General features: G+C 41.4%; 1 protein-coding gene across 1 annotated transcript; it reads left to right on the forward strand.

Moving 5' to 3' along the window:
* Positions 1 to 8,827: 8,827 nt before the first annotated feature.
* Positions 8,828 to 26,372, forward strand: LOC123061359 (small subunit processome component 20 homolog). The gene is made up of 31 exons (XM_044484438.1): positions 8,828 to 8,952; positions 9,040 to 9,162; positions 11,228 to 11,385; positions 12,321 to 12,365; positions 12,515 to 12,593; positions 12,665 to 12,738; positions 12,890 to 12,996; positions 13,470 to 13,655; positions 13,971 to 14,174; positions 14,271 to 14,466; positions 14,557 to 14,631; positions 14,721 to 15,073; positions 15,158 to 15,350; positions 15,497 to 15,731; positions 15,801 to 16,131; positions 16,662 to 16,842; positions 16,931 to 17,071; positions 17,161 to 17,422; positions 17,508 to 17,990; positions 18,485 to 18,948; positions 19,392 to 19,528; positions 19,701 to 19,882; positions 19,991 to 20,389; positions 20,471 to 20,596; positions 20,688 to 20,753; positions 21,141 to 22,924; positions 23,006 to 23,285; positions 23,472 to 23,705; positions 24,923 to 25,441; positions 25,554 to 25,689; positions 25,858 to 26,372. The coding sequence occupies exons 1-31, from the start codon at positions 8,884 to 8,886 to the stop codon at positions 26,112 to 26,114; spliced, it is 8,079 nt and encodes a 2,692-aa protein (XP_044340373.1). The 5' UTR covers positions 8,828 to 8,883; the 3' UTR covers positions 26,115 to 26,372.
* The last annotated feature ends 750 nt before the right edge of the window (positions 26,373 to 27,122 follow it).

Below are 27,122 nucleotides of genomic sequence, written 5' to 3' on the forward strand. Positions count from 1 at the left end.
GTTCCCATTATTACCCAACCGCGTAAGGAACATAAAATCCGGGAACATAACACCGATATGACGGAAACTAGGGCGGCAAGAGTGGAACAAAACACCAGGCATAAGACCGAGCCTTCCACCCTTTACCAAGTATATAGATGCATTAATTAAATAAGATATATTGTGATATCCCGATAAGTAACCAATGTTCCAACAAGGAACGAACTCCATGTTCCAACAAGGAACAAACTTCAATCTTCACCTGCAACTAACAACGCTATAAGAGGGGCTGAGCGAAGCGGTAACATAGCCAAACAACGGTTTGCTAGGACAAGGTGGGTTAGAGGCTTGGTTCAACAATATGGGTGGCATGATAAGCAAGTGGTAGGTATCGTAGCATAGGCATAGCAAAAGAGCGAGCATCTAGCAAGCAAAGATAGAAGTGATTTCGAGGGTATGATCATCTTGCCTGAAATCTCGCAAGGAAGAAGAACGAGTCCATGAAGAAGACAAACGGACGTAGATGAATGGATCCTCACAACACGACGTTACCGGATCTAACCCGAAGAAGCAAACACCGGAAAGAAGCACACAACATAGTAAACAACCAACACATAAACATGGTATGATATGCGGGATGCGGTATGTGATGCATATGCATGATTTGCAAAGGAATGATTGAACCTGGCCTCAACATGGAAATCCAAGTGTGCCACTGGAAAAGTGAGATGAAATCGCTTGAAAACGATATAAAGATCACCGGAATCGGAGTTACGGTTTGGAAATGGCAAACGAATCAAATATGACACCGGTCTGCGATTTACAGCAAGTAGCCATCTAGATGCAATGAGATGAACAAGCTATAGCACCCAAACATGGCAACAAAACACATGGAAGGGATCCATTCAAGATTCTTAACAAAAGTCTAGCACTGAGCTACGTCCAATTCATCCATTAACAGGTTCAAACAAGCATGGAAAAAATGCATTTGGCAAACAGATTTCAGACTTAGTGAAATTAACATTTGTCTGGAATTTCAGATCAGATAGCACTCTTCGGAGCAACAAAACTACATGCTACAGGACCTAAACATGGCAAAGCAAGGCATGACATGGAGCTACTCAAAGAGCTTAACAAAAATCCCTTAGTGACCTTGAGCTAAAAGGGATCAGAAAATACAATTGCAAGCATGTGAACATGGCAAAAACATAATCAGTTCTCAGACTTAGTGAAAACTAGAGCATGCTGAAACAAATATCAAGTAGGCATGTTAACGAGCTCGATGCACTCACTACAGAGCAAGGCATGACAATATAAGCATACATCCATCAAGAATGCACATTATACAAGCTAGACATGGCAAGAACAATAACATAGCATGCACGGATCAACTACAACATCCTCGGCAAAATCGCTAACAAGTAGACAATCTGCCCAGATTCACGAAATAGCAAAAGTAGAGCTCGATTGACTCAAGCTAGGGTGCTCCATAATTGCAAACAAAGACATGGATGGATAGATCACTACAAGATTAACAAAACATCCTTACTGATCATCCTCAAAAGAGGCACGGATCACTAGGAAACAACATGAACATATGGCCATATGAGATAAACAGCTCAAGGACTTAGTGGAAATGCTAAGTCCCTGAAATCAGCATTAACAAATGCCTCACTTAACAAGCTTATGCTAGTCACCACACACATCACAAAAATACATAGGTTGCACCTCTGGAAAGATGGCAAAACCCTTAACAAAACATATGTAGAGCACAGGGGGCATATCACGCACACAATAATCATGGCAAAAATGACAAATAGCTATTTGGTGCAACAGATCTGACAATTATCTCAACTAGCATTCTTCCAACAGCATTTCGGGCATCAAGATGAGCTCAAATGAAAATGATGCAATGAGATGAAATGATGTACTCTCTGAGGCGAACATTTTGATATGCTAAATGCATGAATCGGAGCTACAGATGCAAATTTACGATGCGATGAACATGGGCATTTGAAACATGGCAATCTCGGGGACTTAGTAGAAATTGGACCTCTCCGAGAAAGTCAACGGGACGGAGCGGTGCGGGATGGTTCGGATCCAGGACGGAGGAGCGGCGTTTGAATCATCTCCCGGTGGATCCGGTCCACCTTCTTCTCTGGCGAGGTACGGACTCCGGCGAGGCGGGCTTGAACTTCGGCGATCACCGGAGTGGCAAAGGAGCGGCGGGTCCGGCGGGGCTTGGCTCCCCGGGTCCGGATCTGTCCAAGACGGTGGCGCTCGGGCCCCGTGGTCGAGCAGCGGCGAGAGGCGGAGCTGCAACGAGGGCAGGCCGCGGCGCTCCGGCGAGCGTGAAGCAACTCCGGCGAGGCAGGGAGCCCGTGGCGCGGGCGGGGCGCTGCGCGGGTTGCGGCGCTCCGGCGAGCGGCCGGGTAAGGCGTGAAGGCGGCGGGATGCGGTGGCTGGCGACGAGCAACTCCGGCGAAGACGGCGGAGTGCGGCGATGCTCCGGCGGTGAAGTCGGCAGCTGATGGCGGCGCGAAGGGAACGAGCGACTCAGGCGCGCGGCAGCGGGGAACGGGCCGGGCGGGCCCGTGGTGGGCTGCGCGGGCCGCGGCGGAGAGGAGAGAGAGGCGCGGCTGAGGTGGTGTAGTGTGATTGGCTGTGGCGGCGGGGAAGGCGACATGGCGAGCTCTGGTTGGCCGGAGTGAGCTGGAGGCTGGACGCGTCTGACGGGCGCGGACATGTCCGGCGGCAGAGTGGGAAGAAGCTAGGGTTTGATCTGCGCGAGATTTCGGAGGGGATCACATATTTATAGGTAGAGGGAGCTAGGAGAGTCCAAATGAGGTGCGGTTTTCGGCCACGCGATCGTGATCGAACGACCGAGATGATGGAACAGGTTTAGGTTGGTTTTGGGCCACTTTGGAAGGGTGTTGGGCTGCAACACACACGAGGCCTTCTCGGTCCCTCGGTTAACCGTTGGAGCATCAAACGAAGTCCAAAAGATACGAAACTTGGCAGGCGGTCTACCGGTAGTAAACCAAGGCCGCTTGGCAAGTCTCAGTCCAATCCGGAAATGTTTAACACCCACACATGAAAAGAAGGTAGAAATGACCCTCAGAGGAGATAGGAGCGCCGGAATGCAAAACGGGCAACGGGGAAAATGCTCGGATGCATAAGACAAACACGTATGCAAATGAAATGCACATGGTGACATGATACGCAATGCATGACACGCAAGCAATGACAAGGCAACAACGGCGAATAACTAGAGGACACCTGGCACATCGGTCTCGGGGCGTTACATATATACTTTATACATGATACATGTGATGACTAAAGTCGGGTTGGCTCGAGGAGTACCCGCGGTTGATTCACGAATTGGGGGCTGGAAGGACATACTTTCCCGACGGCCCTCTGTGTGGATCTTTGTGGCGGAGCGACATGGCAGGTTGAGACCACCTAGGAGAGAGGTGGGCCTGGCCCTAGTCGGCATTCGCGCATACTTAATACGCTTAACGAGATCTTGGTATTTGATCTGAGTCTGGCTACTGGCCTATATGCACTAACCAACTATGTAGGGACAGTTATGGGCACTCGACGTCGTGGTATCAGCCGAAGCCTTCGTGACGTCAGCGACTGAGCGGCGCATGCCGGATTGGACTCGAACGCCTGCTAGGCTAGGTCTGCTTCCGGCCGCCCTCGCAACGTGCAGGTGTGCAATGGGCGATGGATCCAGACCCCTGCGCCATAGGATTTAGACCGGTGTGCTGACCTCTCTGTTGTGCCTAGGTAGGGCTGCGACATGTTGATCTTCCAAGGCCGGGCATGACCCAGAAAAGTGTGTCCGGACAAAGGGGATCGAGCGTGTTGGGAAATGTGGTGCATCTCTGCAGGGAAGTTAGTATATTTGAATAGCCGCGATCTTCGGTAAAAGGATGACTTGGAGTTGTACCTTGACCTTATGACAACTAGAACTGGATACTTAATAAAACACACCTTTTCAAGTGCCAGATACAAACTCGGTGATCGCTCTCTAACAGGGCGACGAGGAGAGGATCGTCGGGTAGGATTATGCTACACGATGCTACTTGGTGGACTTACCTTCTGCTCTCTTCTACATGCTGCAAGATGGAGGTGGCAAGAAGCGTAGTCTTCGATAGGACTAGCTATCCCCCTCTTATTCCGGCATTCTGCAGTTCAGTCCACATATGATACCTTATTCCGTTTGATACCAATGCATACATATGTAGTGTAGCTCCTTGCTTGCGAGTACTTTGGATGAGTACTCACGGTTGCTTTGCTCCCTCTTTTCCTCCTTTCTATACCCAATTGCTGCGACCAGACGATGGAGTCCAGGGGCCAGACGCCACCATCGACGATGACTCCTACTACACTGGAGGTGCCTACTACTACGTGCAGCCCGCTGACGGCGACCAGGAGTAGTTTAGGAGGATCCCAGGCAGGAGGCCTGCGCCTCTTTCGATCTGTATCCCAGTTTGTGCTAGCCTTCTTAAGGCAAACTTGTTTACTTATGTCTGTACTTAGATATTGTTGCTTCCGCTGACTCATCTATGATCGAGCTCTTGTATTCGAACCCTCGAGGCCCCTGGCTTGTAATATGATGCTTGTATGACTTATTTTTATTTGTAGAGTTGTGTTCTGATATCTTCCCGTGAGTCCCTGATCTTGATCCTACACGTTTGCGTGTATGATTAGTGTACAATTGAATCGGGGGCGTCACATCGAATTAGCCTCACTAACTAATCTTTACAATGACAATAATTCCCTTCATGGCCTTATGCGAAAATGTTGAGTGGGGCCCTTCACAACATTCATGAAGATTATTAAACTAAGCATTCAGCAGAGAATCTCATATCCTTATTACCGTTTGAACACTTATACATACCAAGGTTCATCCATATTCCCGAGAACTAGAGGTCTACTCATACATAGAAACATCAATCATCACACCGATGGCGACGGTAAACATGGATGGATCAAGCGAGTAATACACGCAACAACACACAAGGGTTTGGGATTACAACGAGATGGATGTGGATGATGATTATGATGATGGTTGATGGAGGGTGATGATGCTAACATCCGCTTGCACGTGGTGGTGAAGATGGCGATCTCCTCCTTACCAATTCTCCATCCGGAGGCTAGAGTTCTATGTTCTGGATGAATTTCTGGTGTCTCTGTGCGTCTAATCTTCGATGCGATATAGAAGGGTGGAAGTAGCCGACTAGGAGAAGGCGAACACACTTGTACGACCGCTGGTATGAGTGCTTGCGCTCATACCAGAGATCATTTTGCGCTTTGGAGGTCCTGCAATGCCTCCAACTTCTTCTCAGTTGCTTCATTATTTTATGGTAGATAATAATCACTTTAATTGACATGATTTCATCATCATTTTCTGGAGTTCTTTTCTTAATGCTCCAATTGCTTCAGAAGACGTATCCTAAAAAAATCGTTAAAAAACAGTGCGAACGCGATAAAATTCCACAAAGCCTACCGTGTATGCACAAAATAAAGATTAAAAACATCATATAATTTGGACTCATCACGAGTGCACTACAATTAACCGAATCAATTTCGGGAGCAATTATCTAACGTGTACCATTTCAAGGGCTCCTGTAGAAGTCACTTTTTGGCCATGGGAGCGCGCCGAACGGTGTGCCAAGCGGCCATCATATGTCACACGCTGGACATTTTCTTTGGATATTTTGTACGTGTTTTCAAGTTCTAGATGCTCATTTTTTGGTTTTTGCTTGGTTTACCCTGGTTTTGAAAGTAAAAGAAATTATGTCTTGAAGAAGCAGTGCTTTTTCGCGAGAAGCACAACATGTGTTTGTTTGAGATGCATAACTGTGCTTCCTAAAAGAGAAAAACACATCCTATGAGTGCTTCCGCGAGAAGGACAACCTCTGCTTCCATGAGAAGCACAAGTGTTCTTCACAGGGAAAACATAACTGTGCTTTCCAAAGAAAAGAAACATAGTTTGTGCTTGTGCTTTCCGATAATGGAAAAGCACAATCTATACTTCCAAAAAAGGGAAAAGCATAGTCATGCTTATTTTATTTGAAAAAGCACGATTTTGTCTTGGTTCCATTTTTTCCATTGCAATTTTTTTCTTTGGTTCCTTTTCTTGTTTCAATTTCAATTTTTTTGTTTTTGCTTTTCTTTCTTTTCGATTTCTGTTTTTGGTGATTTTTTGTTTAAAATCCATTAGCATGAGATCTAATTTTGAAGATATCGACGCGAGAAATTTAACAGTGAACATAGTTTGTGATTTTGCGCACGGTTGAAGAGATAAACCATTTGAAAAATGAATCTACAAAAATGGCAAATACTCCCAAATTACACCATTTAACGCAAATGCAATGTGTCACTTGCCAACACTAACCTTCGATCTCGATCAACTTTTGACGGGAGCAACTAGTTAACGAGCGCTCCTTCGGGAGCCTCGCAGCGATCAACGTCATTTGGCGCTCTCAGCCATTCGCCACGTGTCGCGCTCTGGACGTTCCCTCCGTTTTTTTTCGCACGAGTTTTCGGCTTTTTAAACGGATTTTCCCGGTTTTTTCGACGTTTTGGTTTTCTCCCAGTCTTCCTTAGCTTTTCGATAAAAAAGATTTTTTTTCTTTCGCGAAAGTCACGTTTTTTTTCCGTGAGAGGCATGGTTGTGCTTTAGCGAGAGTCACGGCCGTGCCTTTCGGAAACGAAAAAAATGTGTTTTTTGTTTTTTTTCTTTCGCGAGAGTCACGGTTTTGCTTCCACAAGAGGCACGGTTGTGCTTTCACGAGAGTCACGGCCGTGCCTCTCGGAAAGGGAAAAACAAAACACGTTTTCTATTTTTTTTCACAAGAGTCACTGTTTTGCTTCCGCGAAAGGCACGGTTGTGCTTTCGCGAGAGTCACGGCCGTGCCTCTCGAAAAGGGAAAAACAAAACACGTTTTCTGTTTTTTCTTTCTTTCGCAAGAGTCACGGCTTTGCTTCCGCGAGAGACACGGTTGTGCTTTCGCGAGAGTCACGGCCGTGGCTCTCAGAAAGGGAAAAAAATACGCATTTTCTGTTTTTTCTTTCGCAAGAGTCACGGTTTTGCTTCTGCGAGAAGAACGGTTGTGCTTTCGCGAGAGTCACGGCCGTGCCTCTCGGAAACGAAAAAAACGCGTTTTTGGTTTTTTTCCTTTTACGAGAGTCACGGTTTTGCTTCCACGAGAGGTATGTGTGTGATTTTGCGAGAGGCACGGACGTGCCTCTTTCGGAAGGGAGAAACCCATGCTCCCGGTTCGTTTTTTTCGCTCGGTTTTTTTCATGCGGTCTTTTCATGAAAAAAAGTTCATCAAAACCTATCAACATGGTATCTAGTTTTGAAGATCTCGACGCGAGGAATCCAATGGTGAAAACGATTCGAGATTTGGACGCATGGTTTAGAAGATAAAATGTTTTGAATAAACGAATCTACGAAAAAAGAGAAAACTCTCAGGTTGCAACAAGTGGCGCGCTGCATGTGCGCCACTTGTCGTGACCTGGGAAAGTGGAGTGTTCTTTGCAACGAGCCTTTCGACTTCTGACTGATTTTTCAGAACTGCTGTAAAGTAGCGAAATCAATAATTAAGGAGTACTCGTTGCAAAGAGCACTCCACTTTCCCAGGTCGTGACAAGTGGCGCACATGCAGCGCGTCACTTGTCGCAATGGGAGTTTTCCCTTTTTTCGTAGATCTGTTTATTCAAAATGTTTTATCTCTTAAAACGTGCGTCCAAATCTCGAACTGTTTTCACCGTTGGATTTCTCGCGTCGAGATCTTCAAAACTAGATCCCATGTTGATAGGTTTTGACGAACTTTTTTTTTCACGAAAAAACCGGATGAAAAAAACCGGGCGAAAAAACTGGACCGGAAGCATGGTTTTTTTCCTTTCCGAAAGAGGCACGTCCGTGCCTCTCGCGAAATCACAATCATGCCTCTCGTGAAAGGAAAAACGTGACTCTCGTGAAAGAAAAAAAAACCAGCAAACACGTTTTTTCCGTTTCCGAGAGGCACGGCCGTGACTCTCGTGAAAGCACAACCGTGCCTCTCATGAAAGCAAAACCGTGACTCACGTGAAAGAAAAAAAAACAAAAAATGCGTATTTTTTCCTTTTCCAAGAGGCACGGTCGTGACTTTCGCGGAAGCACAACCGTGCCTCTCGCGGAAGCAAAACCGTGACTCTCCCGAAAGAAAAAAAAACAAAAAACACGTTTTGTTTTTCTTTTTCCGAGAGGCACGGCCGTGACTCTCGCGGAAGCAAAACCGTGACTCTCGCGAAAGAAAAAAAAACAGAAAACGCGTTTTTTTTCGTTTTCGAAAGGCACGGCCGTGACTCTTGCTAAAGCACAACCGTGCCTCTCGCGGAAGAAAAACCGTGACTTTCGTGAAAGGAAAAAAAAAGAAAACGCATTTTTCGCGCAAAAAACAAAAAAAAATTTGAATTTTTTTATCGAAAAGCTAAGAAAGACCGGGGGAAAACCAAAACATCGAAAAAACCCAAAAAAACCGTTTAAAAAGCCGAAAATACGTGCGAAAAATAAATATTTTTTAAAGAGAGTGTTCAAAGCGCGACACGTGGCAAATAGCTGAGAGCGCGCCAAGTGACGCTGATCGTTGCGAGGCTCAACGCTCAACGCTCGTTAACTAGTTGCTCCCGTAAAGTAGCTGTTGGGCCTTGTAGCTTAGTAGAGCCCATTCATCAAAGCCCAGACACGAAGCCCGCGTTAGGTGTGACAGGCCATCTCGTCTTCTTCCTCCCCACCGCCACAAAACCCTAGGCTGCTCCATGTACCCACGCGCCTCCCTTCTCCTCTCCCCCTTGTAGCCCCCCCCCCCCCCCCCCCCCCCACCCACCTCGCCGGCCGCGGCCATGGCGACCCCGTCGTACGCGGCCGTGAAGTGCCTGAACACGTCCTCCTCCAGCAACAAGCGCTTCGTGGTAAGAGCATCCGCTGCGCTTTCGCTCCCCGGCAAATCGAGCTCATGGATGGGTTTTACGGCTGCTAATGAGTGTGGGTTCGTGCAGTTCAAGAGCTTCTCGGAGCGGGTGGGGGACATAGTCATCGATGTGTACCGTAGCATCGATAAGGTTAAGGCGGAGCCCTCGAGCGGTTCCTCGTTTTTCCTCGACGCTCTGATGGAGTGGAGGGTATGCATTTTTCTTTCTTTCTCCTGCTTTTTATTTATTTTGTATGTGCAAGATTCAACTCCTGGAGCAACGGGAAAGCTAATTTGCTGACTAGAACATTGGGAAAGCTTAATCGCCTTAATTAGTTTTTTTTTTGATAATTCTCATATAGTTTGGTTATTGTGATAGATGCACTTGAATGTTGACAGTTTGCAATTGGGAATATTAGTGGAAACAGAACTCAAAAAATTTAAATCCCACCAGCCAAGACAATTTTTCTTACCTGCTTTGTATGTATTTGACATATATTATGGTATTTCTATTATGTGCCTTGCATATTATTGGTAGAGTTTCGAATCTCAGGATCACAAACCTTGTATGATACATTATGGTGATGTCCAAAGGCTGCAACTACTCATGCCACATCATGATCCTAGATCTACTGCAGAATTTCAGTTACACATAACAATGAAATCCAAACCACTAAAGGAACATAAATTGACAAATGATCATCCCTTTGTTGTTTCAATATCCACAATTAAATATTCACCCAGCAGTTGACTTGTCTGAAAGTTACATCTTTTTGATTCCCAAACACAGGAACCAGTTCAAACTGTTTTCTTCACACAAACTAATAATCCAGGAGAATGGATACATCAAAACGGGAGAAATATATTTATGTACTTCCTCTGTAAACAAATATAAGAGCGTTTGGATCACTATTTTAGTGATCTAAATGCTCTTATATTTCTTTACAGAGGGAGTATACATCTTTACAGAAGCGACAACCATGCATATACTGTCCTAACCATCCCCCAATAATAACAACAGTAATTCACCAACATGCAAAACTCCTTATAGCCACTCGCCCACTCCAACTCATTCGTTGTCCCATTCCACGCTCCTTTAAGCCCACATAATCTGTGGAACAGTTTAATGATTCATCTTACTTTTCAGTCTTCCAGAATACTGATGACACAAAGACTTCGTGGCATAACTAACAAAAACATAACTCACCTTGCATATTACACATAACACATAGTAATAGAAAAACAAAGTGAATGAAGAAGATCACCCATTCAGTCTTCGTTGGTACCATGATTTGCTTATTGCGGTCAGCAGGCTAACATTCTGACTCGTTACAAATTGGAATATTACAACCCCAAACAGCTCTAACCTAAGCCAAGGCGTTAAAAACTCAAATTGCCAGTTGCCATTATAAAACACTGATCCATGAAAACTATGGCCAGCGTGTCATTTGTCGATCATTTCAAACTTTCTAAGCACTTGAAGACCTACACCTGAGGATGTGTTAAACTCTACATTGCAAATTGTAGATGACTCCCCAGTCAACTGAGAAGTCCATGCCATTGTGAAACCAAAAAGAACAAACTAAAATAAACATCAATTTAACCCAAATTATCTTCTTATCTGCACTTCATGCACACACCAATTTTTAAGTATACCTTGGCGGAATTATGCTAGTCCCCACACCCCTGTTCAACTCCAGATGACGAAGCTTGGAACTTTAGGAGCAATTGTAGACTTCTGAATTTCAAAGAAATGTCCTTAGCTTCCTAAGCTTATAATTGTAGACTTCAGGAGTAACTGTTTCAAATTTCACAGGACGTCCTTAATCTTCCAATCAGTCGATGGCAATATTATATTTTAGATTAAGATTCTGCATTTAGGATCTGAAATGCTCTGTCAACATCTATATTTTTCATAGGAGGTTGAGGAACTACTTTTCAGATTTTAGAAGTGGAATGATAAGTGGTGGTCATTACTGAAATTTTTGTCAGCTGTTGGTTGTGATTTTTGAATGTCTGGAGTTTAGGTTTGTATGATTGTGAGACCGTGAGAGTGAGAAGTTGCTGTGACGATGATATTTGCTCATTCATACCTATTGTGGCTGGTTGTGCAATGACCTGTAGTGATCTAGAATTAAGGTTCCTAACACATGTAGACATTTCTGAGTTTGTATTCTGTCTAGCTTCTGTGGAAGTTTATTCCGTGAATCGTACATCTTTAGTGATTGACAAACATTCTGCTACCCTCTTAATTTTGTCTTGTTCTTGTGATTTAGGAGCTGAATACTGCAGAAGACTTCATCTCGTTTTACGATGAGATGATACCATTGGTGCAGACATTGCCACAAATCGTATTGCACCGTGAGAAAATATTTTCTGGGCTGCTACAACGAGTAAATATGGCGTCACGATTGTCGCTCGAGCCAATATTCATGTAAGTGGGTCATCGTTTCATGAATCTATTTGAATGGAGTGACTTGGTGGTACTTAAAACATGTTATATGCCGTCGTTTGCCTTCCCATGTTTTTTGGATTTGGCTCACAGATAGAATGACTGGTATTACACTGAATATTTTCATTTGGGATCTAAGTTAGATGCTGCGTCCCACATTGTTTCCAAAAGCTTTCATGCAAAGAAAGCTGGAAAGGAACCCAAATTTGACATCCTCTTCGATCATCTGCCAGGACTTGCTGCTTTGGAGTTGTTGTGGACTTGTTTGTATATAGTTGTATGGCTGTTGTATATGCTATATCATGTGTATGTATGCTCTGGTACATAGTTAAATTGAGCTTACTGAACTGAGGCTATGTAATATTTTTGGATCACTTAAACTGTTTTTTGAACATTAACATGTGGGATTTGGGAAAGGTGTGCTGAACTACTCTCTCATGAGTGGATTGGTCGAAATATTGTATCGTCTGCAATCAAACGTACTAACTTATTCCTTGCTTATGATGCCAAGCCTGGCCTTCAAAGATTTCAAATGAGCGTCAGCAGGGCTATACTGAACTGCAATGCGCTGGCCCTTGCATGATGCAATATAATGTTTAAACTTCTTTGTTATGTGATACCTAAAGTAAACTTCCACCTAGAGTATCCCTCATTTAGTTTGCCAGTCCCATATTTCTTTTTTTGATTTTGAAATTTACTGAGGGGATCTTGAATTTCCTTGTTCAGTATTCTGGCGTCATTTTCAAATTTACTGTGGGTATAGTATCTTTAATACATAGCTCTGGACTTCAGTATCATGTACTAGAGTCAGCTTGTTCAAATGTTACGTTTGTTTTCTACATTCTTGTGTCTTGTTGGTGTTAATTACTATTTTAGCTATTATTGGAGGTCTAAAGTGATTTTTTGTTTACATGCAGGTTAATTGCAGAATTCGCCAGGGATATTCTAGAGGAATTTTTGCCGTGAGTTTCCTAATTCAAATAGTATTAATATTCATCTAGCATGATTGTTTACTTATGGCTTCATACTTCCTTGTTCACTTTGGTGGCCATTCTTATTTGGTTCTTTTTCTTAAGAGGGTTTAAACTTCTTCCCATTTTGTTGATTGCAGGTTTCTAGCAAGACACGCTAGTGCTATTTTGGCTCTCCTTAGTGATGGGGGTGATCGTGACCCTGAAATCCTGGAGCAGGTAGAATATCTTATTATTCTGATTTTAACATATTGTGGTTCAGTAAGACATAATGATGTGTTGCATTTCAGGTCTTCACATCTTGGTCACGCATAATGATGTACTTGCAGAAGTATCTAGTAAAAGATGTTGTTCAGATTCTCAGGTTAGTTTTTGCCTGCAAGAAATGAGATCTGCGTACGTTTTTAAAACTCGAACCCATTTTATTATCTCTTCACCAGGATAGAGTAAACAACTTGCGTGTATTATATTTTTCCACCATCAAACTTACTGCAAATTCCTTATCATCTCTGAAGGATCACATCTCCACTGAGATTTTTCCCAAAGGATTATGTGAGAGAATTTATGGCTGAATCTGTTTCATTTTTGCTGAGGAATGCACGTAATGATCAACTAACACAAGGTATTGTTCTATTTTTTTTTCTGTCCTTCTCTGAACTGGATAGCATGTTTAACCGTGGGAATAGTCCCGCCTTTGCTCGATTAGAGAAGAGTGGTGATGCTTCTGCCTGCCTACTGTGCGATGATATTGTAAATCTTGTCTCCAATTTGGTGGATTACCAGACTTCTGAGTTTAATCTTTCTTAGCATTAGCTTCATATTGTATGCAAGTACTCAGCAATTCAGTGGCTTATTTTTGTTGAGGCACATTATTTTATGTAAGAGTCATATCTAGAACACTTCCTTTGTGAAATACATATTGTTTGCTTCAGCCCCACCAGTTAAGCCAGACACTCTAAACTCAGCCTCCAAGTATTTATATTTTTGGGTTGGGAAGCGCAGGTGTGGGGAATGCTGCTATGATGCCAGACCTTGTTATGAGGTATATTATCTTCTGTTATATTAACTACCTTTACTCCCCCTTTTGTTTTTTAGGTTTAATGAAAGCTCTGTTTGAGGCTGCTAAAAAATCGTCACCTATACGGATAGACGGGGTGACTGCGTTGTTGTGGCACGTAATGAGAGGAACTTACACAAAGCTTCACTCAAGAGCTGGAAATGTCATGGAGTTCTTGTTGAGCAAGTCAATATGTACCACTATCGACAATAAATTCCCAGATGGTCAGATAACATCTTGTAGACGATGTACTGTTGTAATTTTTATGCCCATTAGCTGCATTGCCTTGTACTTTCACTGATCCTATATGTTGATTTTTTTTGTTGGATACCTCATTATCGTCTCAGTTTAATTGAACTGTACGCATCTATTGTTGATTCACTGAGTTAGATTTGTCTACCGTTCTAACCATGATTTAGTAACTGAAAATATCCTTTGTGAATTATACGAATGGCGATGTTTGTATTGCAAATGGCTATTTTCGTTTATATTATCATCATTATTCAGTAATGTAATCATTGGATTAATACAATATGCAGGGTCTTCTACTACTCGTGAGGTCATAACTGGTGTTATCCATAGATTATGCAACGAAGTGGATCAGAAAGAGTTGACGTTGATATATACTTGCTTGTTTAAAGAAATCAAAAGCTGCATTAAGGATGACTGTTTGGGGCACTTGAAACACATGATTGATTTTCTTACATTTGCTCTAGAAAACAGCAAGCAGAGTGATATGCTTGGTAAGAGCTTGTCTCACCATCCATATGCTTTTTATTGTTTCGAGTTCTGTTGGTAGTTTTAATTAGAATATCTTTCTGTATTTTCCCCCTTTTCAGACAAGGCTGATGTTCTTGAACTTGTTAAGTTGCTGATCCATAAGTATGTTAGGCCTGGTAGCAGGACAGGAGAAGCTTCTTCATCTGAGTTTCTTGGGAGTATCTTGGACTTTCTTCTTTGTGTTTTGGATGTTCCAGTTATTTCTTGCAACTTATCCATCATATACGCCCCTGTATTTGAACTAACCAATTTGAGGTAAATTATGCCTGTAGAACCCATGGTCATATTATTTATATATTCCAAAAGCAATCTAGCACAGCTCACGGTTTAATTCTGACGTTTCAGCGCGGTTGCCTTTCTGAAAAAGCTTTGCATGAAAGGCCCACAAATTATAAAAGCTTTTGAGAGTCAGATACTGAGGTGTGCACTAGTAATTGTTGTTATACTTCAAATAGTACTTGTACAATTCCACACATGAAGATTTGACCCTGCAATTTTATGCCTTGCAGTACAATGGATAATATTCTTGAGACTTCACCCAAGGAAGTTCTCTTTATCCTTCTGCATTTATTTAAGAAAGCAACAGATGGAGTAACTCCTCATGACATTGATGGTAGTCATCTTGATCGGGAGAAGAAAGTGTACAAGTTCTGTGATTCAAATGTCCGTTTATGGATAGAGGTTGTAGATGATATAGTCAAGACAGGCAATCATTCGAGTAATCTGGTCAGTGTAAAGGAAGCTGCTATACTATGGGGATCTGTTCGCTGCTACTCAAATGTTAAAGACGCCCCTCAAGATAGTTTAGCAATGCTGAATAAGTTTATTCGCAGCCTTGATCTGTTACTTGAGGTGCAAGAAGGTGATTGTACTTGACGATTTATGTACTTTGTTACATTAACCATCTGCAGTCTTCTGAAAAGGCACAATTTTTGTCGACATGCAGATAGCATTAGTGGTCTTCCGAAGAATACCTGGAGAAGTCTACTTGGTGCAGCATTATTATCGTACCATGAAATACTGCTGGTTAACGTCGGTAAAAAATCAGAATTAAGTTTCTTCCTATCTCTTGCCAAGAGGCACAGCACATGTCCGCAAGTACTCTCTGCTGTAGCCGAATATTTGGATTCCCTACATGGGTAAAGTTGTTTCTGCTCTAACTTCCTACTCCCTCTGTCTCAAAATATAAGACGTTTTTTGACACTTATATTTTGAGACAGAGGGAGTACTTATTTTGATCAATTTTCACGGTTATTCAATTCTCTATGTTTGTTTCTGTGAGCAGAGCAACTTCCCTGGGGATGACGGAAGAATTCGATCCACAGAATATCTTGAATTCATTCTGTATCTTTGGTGCTAGCTTGAGCAGTCCAAATAAGAATGTCCGGGTTTTGACATTGAGGATTTTATCTTATTATGCAAAGATGGATCAACGCCTAGGCTCAGATGATGAGCGGCCACATAAGAGGCGAAAAGCAGAAGATTCTGCAGAGGAAACTCTTGAACCTAAATACACTAATGTACGTTCTGGCAGCTAATATTTCACTTGCTATTTGCTGTTTTTATTCTAACATCTCCCTTGAAATCAGGTTGTCGATACTCTTCTCGCTGTTGAATCAACTCCAGTTTCAGTATCTACTAGCCGCAAAATTGCTATCTTTGTTTCTCGGATACAAATGAGTCTATCTTCTAATACGGTTCATGATGATTACATACCTCTTCTCTTTCATGGGATTATTGGCATCTTATACAATCGATTTAGTGATCTGTGGCCACCAGCACTGGATTGCCTTGCTGTCCTTGTTAGCAAACACAAGGATCTTGTCTGGAGTCAGTTTATTCAGTTTATTGCAGTTTATGAGTCAAAGGGTCTAACCGTGAGAAACCAAGAGAAGCTGCAAGCTGTGTCCCACCCAGAATGTATGTCTCATCCATCTGTAATTTTCTGTTTGTATTTTCTTCTATGTAAACCCACCCCTATGCTCCATTTACCTTTGTTCTCATTCATTGCATGTTTCATTTTGAGTTTCTCCTGTCCATCTCTTGTATTGCTGTATTTCTGACTCTATTTATGTTAAAGAGGACAAATAGAAAGAAATAATTTTTGTTGCTCTATATGGGAGTTGATGAGTATGTTGAGACACTGTGGCTTTGCATCCCATTGTGTTGAGACTGTTGTGCTTGTGCCTCTGTCTTGGTAAACTGCACATATAGCTTTTCAAGCTTTCACCAAGTTTTTATTTCCTACTAATTGGCCTTAGGAGACCCAAACTTGTGAGACGATGCTTGGTGGATTGATTAAGTGTTATGGTATTTGGATGTCAATAAGCATGCAACAGTAGTGACTGCAGACCTTTTGTTTGTTATGGACTTATGGTTAAGTACTTGAAGTCAAGTTTATGTGCTTAAGTGCTTTTACCATTTCTTATTTCAATCTTTGATTTTTGCAGCTATTATTGACTGCTTCAGCTTATATCTTGCTACGGATTTTGATTATACACCCCTTGAGACGATTGCTACACTATTGCTTCAAGCCCTCCAAAAGATACCTGATGTTGCTGAGTCTTGCTCTCGACATGTTGTTCCATTATTTCTAAACTTCATGGGCTATACCGATGGCAGCATCACTAGGTATTTATGGATGACATTGTTTATGCAGCTCAGACTTGAATACTGAATCTCCAATCCTTAATGCCCTTTTTAATCTTGATTTTGACAGTGTCGATTCATATATGTCTGACAAGTGTAAAGGCAAACAATGGAAAATGATTCTAAAAGAATGGCTGAACTTGTTGCAAGCAATGCGCAATGCTCGATCACTGTCCCAGAGCAAGATTATTCAGGAAATATTAACTGAAAGGTTTGTGAATTTTGTAATGTTGCTAATATGAATTTCCTGCGTGTGAGGTGCTGCATGGAAATTTATGACTAATTAACATTTATTGCCAGGGTCCTCGATGAGAGTGATCCTGATATACAGGCAAAAGCATTGGATTGCATTCTGAACTGGAAGGATGAATTCCTAATCCCATACAGTCAAAACCTTAAGAATCTGATCGGCTTGAAAACTCTCCGTGAAGAACTCACCACGTGGGCAGTTTCACATGACTCTTTGTCTATCCAGAAATGTCACAGAAGTCATGTTGTTCCTTTGGTTATTCGTGTGTTAACACCTAAAGTAAGAAAACTGAAGCTGCTTGGTTGTCGAAAGGTTGGTATCTTTAGTTAGCAAAAGAAATATTTGTATTTCAGTTCACCTGAAAGCTAACTTCTATACGTTTTGTATTGTTGTGCAGCACACGGGGGTTAGCCATCGAAAGGCCATTCTCCGTTTCCTTCTGCAGTTTGATGCAAAGGAGCTTCAGCTCTTTTTCTCGTTACTACTAAAGTCCTTGATCCCTGGGAGCCTTCAACTTGAAATGTTCTCTTGTCAGTCTGGCAACCTACTTGAAAGTATTTCTGATGCCGTGGGAACTTCGTCCAGCATCTGTCTAGAGAGTCTTACATGGAAAAGGGCAAATGGTTTTCTTCATTTAGTTGAAGAGATTTTTGGTACTTTCGGCATGACACATATAGGTCCATTTCTTAATGCTCTATTGATCATTGTTGTTCGGTTGCTGGAGAGTTGCATGCGGAATCTTGGAAACAGCAGCGATGAGAAAGATCCTTGTAAACAATCAAATCACCCTGATAATGGTTGTTCCAATGACCAGGAAGCTGACAATTCCATAGATCTGAATGAATGCCCAAACGAGATGACAGTAGCCGACGATACTGAGGTGTGTCACGTTATATAAACATCACCTGCAAAAATATGCAGTGCTGTCACCTTTAATATTGGTTTAGTTATTACAGATCTGTACCATGTTGTTTGGCGGAACTACCAAATAGCTGTTCTGTTCTTCCTGGAAAAAATTTGTTGATGATTTGCGCAATTTAATCTAGAAGTATCTGATATTTTAGGGAAAAACTAGTTAAACATATTTTATAGCATATAACAAGTGTAATTACTGTTTGATATGACGGTTCTGTCAGTCTTACTTGAATTTATCGTATGTGTACCCGTCATTATTTCTCCGATCAAAGTAGCGTACACTGTGTTGACAAATCATGAATATCTTCTCTGTTACTGTTTGTTATGATGGTTCTGTCAGTCTTGCTCAAAGTTATCGTGTGTACCCGTCATTATTTCTTCGATCAAAGTAGCGTACACTGTGTTGACAAATCATGAATATCTTCTCTGAACTAATCCCTGTCTCACTCTTTTATGCAGGCAAGTGCCTCAGTCAAGCAGTTAAAGGATCTTAGGTCCTTATGTATTCGAATCGTTTCCTTGGCACTTGGTCAGTATGAAAGTCATGACTTTGGAGAATACTTCTGGAGTACTTTTTTTGCTTCTGTGAAACCTCTGATTGACTGCTTCAGACAAGAGGCTGGCAGTAGTGAGAAACCGAGCTCTTTATTTTCTTGCTTCATGGTTATGAGTCAGAGCCCAAAATTAGCACCACTATTAGGGACTAATAACCTTGTACCGGCTATATTTTCTATTTTGACTGTGAGGACTGCATCAGAATCTATCACCTCCTATGCACTTGAGTTTATTGAGAATCTATTGAGGCTCGATAATGATTTGGAGCAGCAAGAAGATCACTCGGTGAAGAAAATTCTTGCTCAACATATGGATGTTCTTCTCAACAGTCTCCATGATTTTGTTAATTATCGCAAAGAACTTCACAGGTATATGCTTTTGTTTGTGTGGAGTCTGACAAATGGCACTGAAGTGCTCATGTCTTCTTATTATTGTATTGATCTATATTTTATGGTCAAGCATCTCTTATGAGTAGTCAGGGCCTTAAAGTTGTCTTCTTACTAACTCACATACCATCATTCCCTTGATGCGATGCATGTTTTTTTCTTTTGAAAACTCTGCTTGGATCTTATCCATATTGTTTGGAGAGAAACTATGAACTTCAAGAAAAAGAACTCACTACACCACTAAAGTTATTTTGGTTCGAGCACTTCTCTCGAGTTCAGTTGAACATGTTAGTGGAAGATACAAATTAGTGACATCAATTGTGCATTGTTCGGGGCATTCTGTTTCTTGCCTGGAGGTGCCTCACATTGAAGTTATTACTCATTTTTGGAGCTTATGTTCAGAGTGTTCCTTTTGATTTGTACAGGAGATCTGGGAGATGGCTTGGGCAACGTGAACTTAGGTTGTTTAAACTATTGCTAAATTACATCACAGATCCTTCAGCTGCAGAGCATGTTGTAGATCTCGTCCTTCCGTTTTTTAGTAAGAAGGATTTGAACTCTGGTAAGCCTATCTTCAAGTCAAGTTTATCCTGTGCACACATCTGATTTGTATTCAACATGCACAAATGGGACATGAGATCATTCATTATTTTTCACCTCACTTGCAACATTCTAGGCTTCTAGCACCCTTGACATGTTTTGCCCTCTTCTGTATCATGTCTTTTATTCAACAGATGAGTGTCTGGAAGCTCTACATGTTGTAAGGGGAATAATACAAAATCTACGGCACGGTGTGTGTGTAAAAATTGTAAATGCGCTCAATCCATTGCTTGCGACTGTTGGACTCGAGCAGCGGCTATGTATCTGTGATATTTATGATGGGCTTTCATTGCATGAGTCTTCAATGTCCTCTCTGGTAATTATTGCTTTTCTTGTGATGTAATGTCATCTGAGTCAGCTTTGCCCCAGTACCTGTTCCTTTCCTATTTACAGTCTTAGTTGTGATAGTTGGTCCTTCTTACAGGCTCGGTTACTGCGAGATCTGAATGCGGTTTCAACCTCAGAACTAGGTGAACTAGATTATGACATGAGAATCAGAGCATATGATACGGTTCAGCCGCAGTTATTTCACGGCATGCAAGAAGAACATATAGGTGCCATATTATCTCACTGCGTGTATGATATGTCATCCGACGAGCTAATTTTCCGGCAAAGTGCATCCAGGGCTCTTCAATCATTCCTGGGATTCTCTGCATCAGTTATGAACAGTGACCCCGGCGGCTCTGTTGAAACAGCCACTGTTAAACCTGGAGACAACAATTCCAGAAACATTTGCACAAAAGGCCGTATTCAACAAATATTAGAGAGAACTTACCTTCATAATATGGGAACAGCGATGTCTAAAGACATATCAGTTCAAAAGGTGTAAATTCTGGCTACCTTTTGTATAAACTATATGATGTTACTAACTGAAAAGAAGAAATTAATGCTTTTGTAATTTCAGGAGTGGATCATTTTACTTCGGGAGATGGTCTATAATATTGATCATGTACCATCCTTAAACTCCTTCAGGCCTCTCTGTAAAGACGATCTGGATGAAGATTTTTTCCACAACATAATTCATTTACAGGTAATTTTACTCAATTCGTTCACCTCAAGAGTCTAAAGTTCCAAACAAATAACAGTAGTTCTTATTTGTATGGTCGTATCCATTAATGCAGGCTGGTAAAAGATCCAAAGCGTTATCTCTTTTCAGGCAGGCAATGAAAGATACCAACTTTTCGGAGGTAAATATTAAATATTGCCAAGTTTTAATTGGTGGAATACGTATCAGATGAAATGAATAGCTGCCACAGATGACTGCCTACTTGTTTGAATGTTTAGTTCAAAGTTCAGTCTGTCAATGACTATATCTTTTGCTATTGATTGCCATAATGGGTGTTTGTGGGGTGCATCTCACCCCATTTAGTATGAAATAGCACATTAACCATGGTGCAATGTGCACTATCTTGCTTGGCTGCAGGATTATTTCTTCTTGGCTTTATGAAGCTAATATTGCTCATTAGTTATCACACAATATTAGCTGGCACAACAAATTCATATGGATGAATCTTCTGATTCATGTTGTCTCCTTTTTTAATCCACTAACTTCAATTCTTTTGCTTTTGGTTTAGGACGTGACTATGAAAGTCTTTGTTCCACTGTTTTTCAATATGTTTTTTGATGTCAAAGCTGGGAAGGGTGAACATGTAAGAGATGTATGTTTGGATACACTTTCTTCTGTTGCTGCCAAAGTGCAGTGGGAGCATTACAGAACAATATTGATGAGATGCTTCCGTGAGTTGAGTCTCAAGCCTGATAAGCAGAAAGTCATTTTGAGGCTAATATGTGCTGTGTTAGATGTGTTTCATTTCATGAAACCCGCAACTGATATCTCGAGTAATTCTGATGGTATGATTGGAGATTCTCATTCTTCCGTTACATTCTCCTCAACCATAGTCTCTTTGGAGAAGCAACAATACCTGCGAAAGGTAGTATTTCCACAGGTCCATAAGTTATTAGGAGCCGATCCAGAGAAAGTCAATGTAAGCATAAACCTGGTAGCACTCAAAATACTCAAGTTACTGCCGGTTGATTATTTTGAGTCACAACTTTCAAGCATCATACATCGAATCTGCAATTTTCTCAAGAATCGTCTTGAAAGCGTACGTGATGAAGCAAGGTCAGCTTTAGCTGCATCGCTTAAGGAACTTGGGATTGGTTACCTGCAGTTTGTGGTCAAGATATTGAGGGCGATACTGAAAAGGGGTTACGAGCTACATGTTCTGGGCTACACCCTTCATTTTTTATTATCAAAAACTGTGACTGCTGAGATGAATGGTAGTCTTGACTATTGCTTACAAGATTTGTTGTCTGTAGTTGAGAGTGATATACTTGGAGATATTGCGGAACAAAAGGAAGTTGAAAAGATTGCCTCCAAAATGAAGGAGACAAAGAAGAGAATGTCATTTGAGACTCTTAAGTTGATTGCTCAGAGTATTACATTCAGGACACATTCTTCGAAATTAATCTTGCCAATTTCTGCACATCTTCGGAAGCACCTTACTCCAAAATTAAGAACGAAACTTGAGGCGATGTTACACAGTATAGCCTTGGGGGTTGAGTGCAACCCATCAACTGAAACTTCAAACTTATTTATATTTGTTTACGGCCTTGTTGAGGATACCATTGAAGGGAATGAATCTCAGCGCAAAAAGAATATGGAATCTGGTCCTTGTCAAAAAAACATTCTCAGAATGAATTTCCTAGAACTTGGCGAGAGTGGGTTACAAAATTCCTATATATTTACCAGGTTTGCACTTTCTTTGCTGCGCAATCGGTTGAAGAGCATCAAGCTGCACAAGGAAGATGAGCAACTATTGTCTATGTTAGATCCTTTTGTCAACCTTCTGGGAAAATGCCTGAGTTCCAAGTATGAAAGTGTCCTTTCTGTCACTTTTAGATGTCTTGCCATGTTGGTGAAACTTCCTTTGCCATCTCTCAAGGACAATGCAAATTCTATCAAGAGTGTACTAATGGAGATTGCTCAGAGAACTGGAAATTCTAATGGCCATTTGGTCACATCTTGTTTGAAACTACTTGCTCATTTGCTTAGAGGATTTAGGATTTCACTTTCAGATGATCAACTCCAGATGCTTGTCCGTTTCCCTATTTTTGTTGATCTCCAGACAAACCCATCACCTGTTGCCTTGTCGCTTCTGAAAGCAATTGTCAAAAGAAAATTGGTTTCCCCTGAGATTTATGATATTGTAGTTGGGATAGGAGAATTGATGGTTACAACTCAAACAGAGTCTATACGTCAGCAATGTATGCAAATTCTGCTACAGTTTTTTCTAAATTACCCACTCTCAGGGAAGCGTTTACAACAGCATATTGATTTTTTCCTGACAAACCTGAGGTATGCATGAATCCCCAACAGCTACTACTACTTGCCTTTGGCACTGCATGTGTGACGTACTAACTCTATGAAAATTTGCAGTTATGAGCATGCATCAGGAAGAGAAGCGGTGCTCCAAATGCTCCACGATATTCTTACCAGATTCCCTCAGAGGATTATTGATGACCAGGGTCAAACTATTTTTCTTCATCTGGTAGTTGCCTTGGCAAATGAACAGCACCAGAAGGTGTCTACTTTGATTGTCGCAGCAATCAAGAAGCTGTTAGGGCGCATTGGTGATCAGGGAAAGAATTCTATTTTTGAGTACTCTCTTTCCTGGTACACTGGTGAAAAACAGAATTTGTGGAGCGCTTCAGCCCAGGTTAATGATTATTACCTTTATGATCTCTCAAACACTATATGCAACGAATTTGAAATCGTCTTGCAAATGGTGCTCTCAATTCGTTTTCACATATTTGGAGGGCATAGAAGTACTTCAATCTGTGATTATTGCATTTATTTAGTTTTTCTTTTTCATGAACTGAAGAAGTCTCATTGTATTTTACAGGTTATTAGTCTACTTGTTGGGAATCGCTCATTAGGAATTGGTAAACATCTTGAAAATATTTTGGCTGTTGGGAAGCGAATAATGGAATCTTCTTGCACCGCTTCTGGAGGAGTACAACTAGACTTAACTGGGGAAACTGATCTGCCATTTTGGAAAGAGGCTTACTGTTCTATTCTGATGATGGATAACTTACTTGAACACTTTCCAGAGTTGTATTTCAAACAAAATACAGAGGTATGTATGATTACCTTTTGAGCACTACTAGATGTTATCATGTGTTCTTTTTACTAGCTGTTGCAGTGCTCTTAATAGTTTATTTCCAGAAATATCATGTTTTGCTATTTCCAGAAATATCATGTTTTGCTATTGATGTAATGATATATTCCTTGACTGAAAGCAAACCCTTTAATTGCATACGTTGCACGGATACTTTGATACGTATCGGATACGCGATACGGGGATATGCCCGATACGCCAATTTTCTAAAAACATGGATACGGGGATACGTTTATATATAGATGTATATATTATTTATTACAAATATGTAAAAAGAATTAAGGAGCTTCTAGGTCAAAGCATGCCTCAATATGATTTCCTATTTCTTTCCTTCTGCTTAGTCCACTTCCATTAATTGGCAGTGAGATTTGCCTAGGTTTGCTGTTTCATCAATCAATGCATCGACTCTCTCTTGCTCACCTTTCAATTGAACAAAAACATTGACAGACATGTTTTCACATGAACTCACGCTGATGTTGGGAATCTTCAAAAGGTGCGCCTTTATTATTGAGGGGATTTCACGTCGAACGAGGGGTTTCAGGTATCCAAAACGTATCGCAGAAGTATCCTAGGTGTATCAAACATTTTTTTAAATCAATATATCAAGGGATACTTACGGGACACGTATCGGGTAGTATCGGGGCAGTATCCGGCTGGATACGTGCACTTTCTGAAGTATCCGCGCAACGTTTGCTTAGTACAGCGTTGACAAGATATAGACAGAAAGAATGCTTAGTACAGCTTAGTACAGCTTTAACATCAAAGGAATATAGCATTACATCAATATCATGACAAGATATAGACAGATAGAATGCTTAGTACAGCTCTATATTCCCTGTTTATGCGGAACTGGGTAGTTCCTCGAAAACGAGCAGACGACGCGGAACCACCTCTATATCATAACAAGATAGACAGAAAATGCTTGGTACAGCTTTAATTGCAGCGTCGTCCGCTTGTTTTCGAGGAACTACCCGGTTCCGCATAAACAGGGAATATGCCGTTCTCTGGAACGTATGGGTTCCGGTTCCTTCGACGAACTAAACACGGGAATGGGCTCTGTGGACGGAACCGGCCCATTACATTCCACCCCATGACAGAAACTAAACACACCCTAAGATTGCTACCCCTTGACTGCCCATACATTTTTGTGCTACCATGACACACTTTACTTGCAGGCGATATGGATGACAATTTGCAAGCTGCTGATACATCCCCATTCGAAGTTACGCTATTATTCTAGCGCTCTGGTATTCAAGTATTTTGCTTCAGTAGAGCAGAGGAAAAAAGCGAAGTTGGATGTCACCTCATCGTTCCTTGTCCAACCAAGCAGGCTATTCCTAATTGCTACTGCTTTCTTGAAACAGTTGAGGATGGAGCTAAGTGATACTGCAGAAAATAAGAAAATTGTACAAAATCTTGCATACTCAATCTGTAACTTGCATGTGTTGGTTAAGCAAACAACTTCATCGCATCAGTTTTGGTCTAGCCTTGGTTCTTGTGATCATGGTGCCTTCCTTGAGGGTTTTGAATTGCTTGGTTCAAGAAAAGCAAAGAACACATTTCTCCTCTGCACTGCCTCTTGCACTGACGTAGATGGATCTGGCCTTGACAGCAGTGAAGAACTTGCATCTTTCTTTGTTTCTTGTCTCCTGAAGAAAATGGGAAAAATTGCAATGCAGATGGAAGACATATATGTAAGCACCGGATCATCATCACACAAGTCAATAAGTCATTGGCCGTTGCAAATATTATTCCTGCGATTGCATATGATATTTAATACTTCCTGTATATTTTCTGTGTTTGCAGATGAAGATCGTGTTCAGTTGTTTCAGTACGATTTCACCAAAACTAAACACTGAAGCTGAATTTTCAACCTATGCTGTTCACATGTTGGACCCATTGTACAAAGTTGCTGAAGGATTTGCTGGGAAAGTCATCAGTGGTATGATCCTTTTCTTCTTTCATATAAATGGGGGGATGTTGCGTATTTTTGTACCAATTTCCTGTTTTTCTGTTCCCTTTGCTTTTGAGGTTAACTTTCTTAGCCAAAACTTGTGCTACCGCCAAATGAGACATGCCAATAATAACATTTTGCTGTGTTGCTTTATAGATGAAGGTAAGCAGTCAGCAGAGTTGACCAGGGACAAACTACGTGATCTCATTGGTGTTGAGAAATTTGTGGAAATTTACAACAGTGTCCGGAAGGACCTGAAAGCAAAGAGGGAGAGCAGAAAGCAGGCTGAGAAGCTTGTTGCAGCCGTCGACCCAGCGCGGCACGCCAAGAGGAAGTTGCGTATGTCTGCCAAGCACCGAGAACACAAGAAGCGGAAGATAACGGCGATGAAGATGGGAAGGTGGTTGAGGTAGTTTTTGTTGGTGCTAGCTTCAAGCAGAAGCAAGTTGTACAGCGTTCACTTCTGTGCGGCAATGCTGTTCTGCTTTTGGACTTTGAAAATTTGGGCTAGACGGCTGGCAGAAAATTTTGTATGCTTGATGTATACATGCATATATCAATCAAGTTACGCTATACGATTGCAGTTTTGTTGACGACCTGTAGAATCCAGTGAATGAATATTGATGAAACTTTCATTACAAGTTTTACTGAATTGGATTTGCTTACCTGAATGCACAACATGGCGAAGCTACTTCTGGGCTTTGGTTGAGGGAGGTGTGTCAGACATCCAATTCGACTCTTGGGAGCATATGCTCCTGTTAATCAAAAATGTTTTTTGCAATTTATTTCTGAAAAAAGAATATATGTGTTCATTGTTACAACCAAGCACTATCTGCAAATTTTTATGGGAGAGCTTAACATTTTGACCTGTTACCTCAAGTATTACACTTAATCTTGTTTTTTTAACCGATGTTACCTCCCGAATCTTTAAAGTGCACCTTCTATTTTTATAAGAGGTAAAACCTATGGGTAAAAGTCATAGAACTTGCACGTGGAAACTTATACATGTCTGTTACACTAAAAGAACTTCTAAAAATCTGAATTTTTAAAGCGCACCTTCTATTTTTTATAGGGGGTAAATACACATGGAGTTATATAGAACTTCACGCGGAAAAATGTCAAAGCATTGCCTGTTACACTAACAAGAACTTCTAAAAAAAATTTGATTTTTGAAGTGTGCCTACTATTTTTGTTTTCTACTATGTTTTTTTTGTGGGTGAAAAAAAATCTTCATTAAGCTCACGAGGGCAGCCCCAACCAAGTTTACAACAAAGTTCATACCGATAGCAAGCCATACTGCCATACACGGTGTATTATGGGCTTATGGCCATAGACGGCCAACTTATGACTAACAATGTTCTGAGAGCGACTACAGTAAATAAAAGAAATCTCCCTGGTAGCGAGATTTATGGATGTTGCAG

Source organism: Triticum aestivum, chromosome 3A (genome assembly GCF_018294505.1).
Source record: "Triticum aestivum cultivar Chinese Spring chromosome 3A, IWGSC CS RefSeq v2.1, whole genome shotgun sequence".
Classification (NCBI taxonomy): Eukaryota; Viridiplantae; Streptophyta; class Magnoliopsida; order Poales; family Poaceae; genus Triticum; species Triticum aestivum.